This window comes from Camelina sativa, chromosome 9, assembly GCF_000633955.1.
Source record: "Camelina sativa cultivar DH55 chromosome 9, Cs, whole genome shotgun sequence".
NCBI lineage: Eukaryota > Viridiplantae > Streptophyta > Magnoliopsida > Brassicales > Brassicaceae > Camelina > Camelina sativa.
Window position 1 is genome coordinate 27,665,248 of NC_025693.1, and position 4,003 is coordinate 27,669,250.

Sequence of the window (4,003 nt, forward strand, 5' to 3'; positions counted from 1 at the left end):
TCAAGTCATAATTTTTTTTGCCACTCAATCATAAGTTCTATGTGGTCAACTCTGCTACTGTATTGTGTATAATTAATCAAAATCCAAAACAGTATGGTACAAGACTAAAAATCTCACAAGAGACAAAAATTTATATAGTGCCATAGTGATTTTTGAAAGAAATGGAAAAAAAAATGGGAGGGGAAAAGCTAAAGGAATGCGATAACTCGTTAAGAAGAACTAGACTAACAAACGATCATCAATGTGTATGGTGTCCCTACGAGGACCGCACCAACTTAATTCCGCAACTTCAATACCTATTGACCCTCTTTTCTTATAAATGACCCACTTATAATTATTAGTATCTTATATGGTTCGTATATTGTAGTTGCAAGGTTGTGAAAATGTCATAATATAGCATAGTTATTATATACGAAGAAACAAATAATGTCATTGAAATTATATAGCCTAGGTCAAGATTTATAAGTATATAGATACAATACAAGTAAGCATAATGCATGCTTGGTTAAATCACTCCTCCGTTTTGAGAGACAATATGATTATACTTTTAAAAGATTGACACTCTCGAGCCTCGACAATTATATTTCACAACTCGTACTATGCTATTGTAATTAATGTTTTTCCCCCTCAATAAACTTGCTTTGATTTCCGCAAATTCATATATAGTGATATCACCGGTTGCTCTTCAACCTAACAACGACAATAATATACATTAGTATATACTACTAGTTTGTTATATATTCTTTTTCCAGCTTGGTGATTATATATAAGCATATTTTGGATCTCTAATTAAAGAGATTGCGTACCGTAAACTCAAGACTTACAAAATTAAAAGAAAACTCACCATATTTGTTTGTTAGAAAATGCAAGAGATTCCATAATAAAACATTTCACTGTTCTACAAGCAACATTGTGTAATACATAAATATTGTTAGCTAGTAATTTCTTGGATGTAACATGGAACATAAATTTAACTTGTACAGTACTCTACATTAACTGTGAAAGAACCAAAAAAAAAAAGGCTTGGAAAGAGCGAGTTAGCTGTAGCACCAGAAAGCAAAGAGCTTTGAAGAAACTCAAATTCAAAGGTACTCAATTTCATCTGACTAGCTCTGACCCCCTTTCTTTAAACCAAAGAATGATCACCACCAAATCCAAATCTCCCTATAAATTACCCTTCTCTTAGAATTCCTCTCTCTCTCTCTCTCTCTCTTCTTCTCTCATTTACTACTTCTTAAACTTTTCTAGAAATCTGCAAAACCCTTAATTTGGATTCATCATCACTTAACCCTGTATTTATATCACCCACATGCACAAAACTTTCGTAACACACAACCCTAATAAATATTTGATGGGTTGATTCATTCTTTATTGTTTTCTCTTGATCTTCTGAGTTTTCCTTAGAGAAAGTGATTACTATGTGTTTAATGGGTTTGTTGGGAGATGTGTCAGTAACATCAAGAAGACGAACAACAATTCAAAACCGTATTAAATGTTGTCTTTTTGATCACTCAAGAAGAAAACAACAAGACAGCAGATGTTTCCATCATTCTTCTTCTTCACACCAAGCTTCGTTCAAGTCTGATACGATGTTCTTCTCCTCTAACGTTCTCAGATTGATTCTTTTGCTCTGTCTCGTTTCTTCTTCTTTCTCCTTATCCACCGCTACTTCCTCCAATTCCACCTCCGCCGAACAAACTCTCCGGCCTCAAGAAGAGCTTCAGAAGCTGAAACTTATTAGAGAAGAGCTTCTCAAGATCAACAAGCCCGCCGTTAAAACCATTCAGGCAATTTCTCTTTCTCTTACCTAGTCTGTTCTCACTCTGTTTTTTGCTCTGTTTTGTTGAACAACCGACATGCAAGTTTTGTGACTTTGTTCTTAACTCTGTTTTTTCTCTCTATGTCTTATGTTTCCAGAGCTCAGATGGAGATACAATTGATTGTGTTTCGACTCATCAGCAACCAGCTTTTGATCATCCTCTCTTACAAGGACAGAGACCAATGGTAAATTTTTACTTTTCCCTCATCCTTCTCCATTTTTTAATTTCTTCTTCCGCAAGTATTCTTATTAAAGATTTCAAAATTTTCTTTTTGCGTTAGGATCCGCCTGAGATCCCAAAAGGGTATAGCAAAGAAGATGAATCGTATGAAGATTCATCACAGCTGTGGAGTTTATCCGGAGAGTCTTGTCCGGAAGGTACGATTCCGATAAGAAGAACAACGGAACAAGACATGTTAAGAGCAAGTTCTGTTCGGAGATTTGGTCGGAAAATAAGGCGTGTGAGGAGAGATTCCACTAGCAACGGCCACGAAGTAAGTACATCATTTTAATACTAATTAATCCAAAAAAAAAAAGTTAAGAGGTTTCTTACTTTTTTATAAAGAAAAAGATTTAGAATGATACCAAAAATCAGCTTTTTCGTAATTCTCTGCACGACCATAAGATAACACTTACTAGTTGTATGCAAAAGGAGTGAAGCGTGACATATCACATAACCAAGATTATTCTCTGTTCACAACTTGACATCGTGAAAAAAAAAGAGAAGATTATTCTCTGTTACTTTTCTCTTTTTCTGTGTTGATACTCCAAATTTAGCGTTTGAGAATTTAATTGATTGATTAAAAAAACAATGAAATATTTTGTAGCATGCGGTGGGATATGTATCCGGGAGACAATACTACGGAGCAAAAGCGAGTATAAACGTGTGGTCACCACGTGTGACTAGCCAATACGAATTTAGTCTTTCTCAGATTTGGGTTATTGCTGGTTCGTTCACACACGATCTTAATACCATTGAAGCCGGTTGGCAAATTAGCCCGGAGTTGTATGGCGACACTTACCCAAGATTCTTCACTTATTGGACGGTAAATGTTTCCTTCAACTTTTATATCCTTACTTAGTCTATATGCTAAAGTAATTACTAATATTTATTGAATTAACATTTTGTTAACAATGGCATTACTGATAGTGATTTTCAGTCCGATGCATACCGAACAACGGGTTGCTACAATTTGTTGTGTTCCGGTTTCGTTCAAACCAACCGCCGAATCGCGATCGGAGCTGCTATTTCTCCAAGATCGTCGTATAGAGGCAGACAATTCGATATAAGCTTATTAATTTGGAAGGTAATTTTTCTTCATCTCTACATAGTACATAATATTTATGCATTTTATAAATTAGGAAAAAAATATATACTAACAATTTTATTACATAATATGAAGTTTTTCTCGTATGTTTTTTCTTCGATCCTTTCATTAATCCACACTTCTACCATGTTACCAATATTAATAAACAGTTAGAAGAATTCCACATGGTTCACATCAATGTTATGTTGGGTCAACTCAGCTCTTACTTTAGAAGATGTGTCTCCACAATGTCTTTAAATAATTTGAATAATGTTTTAATAATGTATGGTATAATCTTACTTATATAGGATCCCAAACACGGTCACTGGTGGCTACAATTCGGGTCGGGTGCGTTAGTCGGATATTGGCCAGCGTTTCTATTCACACATCTAAAGCAACATGGGAGCATGGTCCAATTCGGTGGCGAGATTGTGAACAACCGACCCGGTGGTTCACACACTTCAACACAAATGGGCAGTGGCCATTTCGCCGGTGAAGGTTTTGGTAAAGCATCTTATTTCCGGAATCTCCAAATCGTTGACTGGGACAATACTCTTATACCCGCTTCGAATCTAAAGATGCTCGCAGATCACCCCAATTGTTATGATATTAGAGGTGGGACGAATCGTGTGTGGGGTAACTATTTTTACTATGGAGGTCCAGGTAAAAACCCTAGATGTCCATGAAGAAACAAAAAAAGGTTATTGGTTATTATTCTTACATGTAGTGTGCAAATGAATTTTGGGAGTAAGGGAGATTAGGAATTTTTACATTGCCGCTAGGTGTTTTGCAAATATCATGTAGATGAGTTTTTGTTTTTTTTACCATAACAATTTCACCACCACCACGAAAAAAAAAAAAAAAAAAAAAAAAAAAA

General features: G+C 35.3%; 1 protein-coding gene across 2 annotated transcripts; it reads left to right on the forward strand.

Annotated features, from left to right (window-relative positions):
* Window positions 1,032–3,950, forward strand: LOC104712604. Of its 2 annotated transcripts, XM_010429532.2 has the most exons (6): window positions 1,033–1,787; window positions 1,918–2,004; window positions 2,101–2,313; window positions 2,647–2,865; window positions 2,980–3,126; window positions 3,435–3,950. In XM_010429532.2, the coding sequence occupies exons 1-6, from the start codon at window positions 1,419–1,421 to the stop codon at window positions 3,810–3,812; spliced, it is 1,413 nt and encodes a 470-aa protein (XP_010427834.1). In that variant the 5' UTR covers window positions 1,033–1,418; the 3' UTR covers window positions 3,813–3,950. The 2 variants fall into 2 exon arrangements, with proteins under 2 accessions (XP_019085274.1, XP_010427834.1); XM_019229729.1 differs by lacking the exon at window positions 3,435–3,950 and having other exon boundaries at window positions 1,032–1,787; window positions 2,970–3,095.

Excerpts from the sequence above, each read along its gene's own strand:
- LOC104712604 (XM_010429532.2), top strand. The coding sequence starts at position 1,419 with ATGTGTTTAATGGGTTTGTTGGGAGATGTGTCAGTAACATCAAGAAGA. Across the intron at positions 2,866-2,979 it reads GATTCTTCACTTATTGGACG|TCCGATGCATACCGAACAAC; the intron begins GTAAATGTTTCC and ends AGTGATTTTCAG. Across the intron at positions 3,127-3,434 it reads TAAGCTTATTAATTTGGAAG|GATCCCAAACACGGTCACTG; the intron begins GTAATTTTTCTT and ends TTACTTATATAG.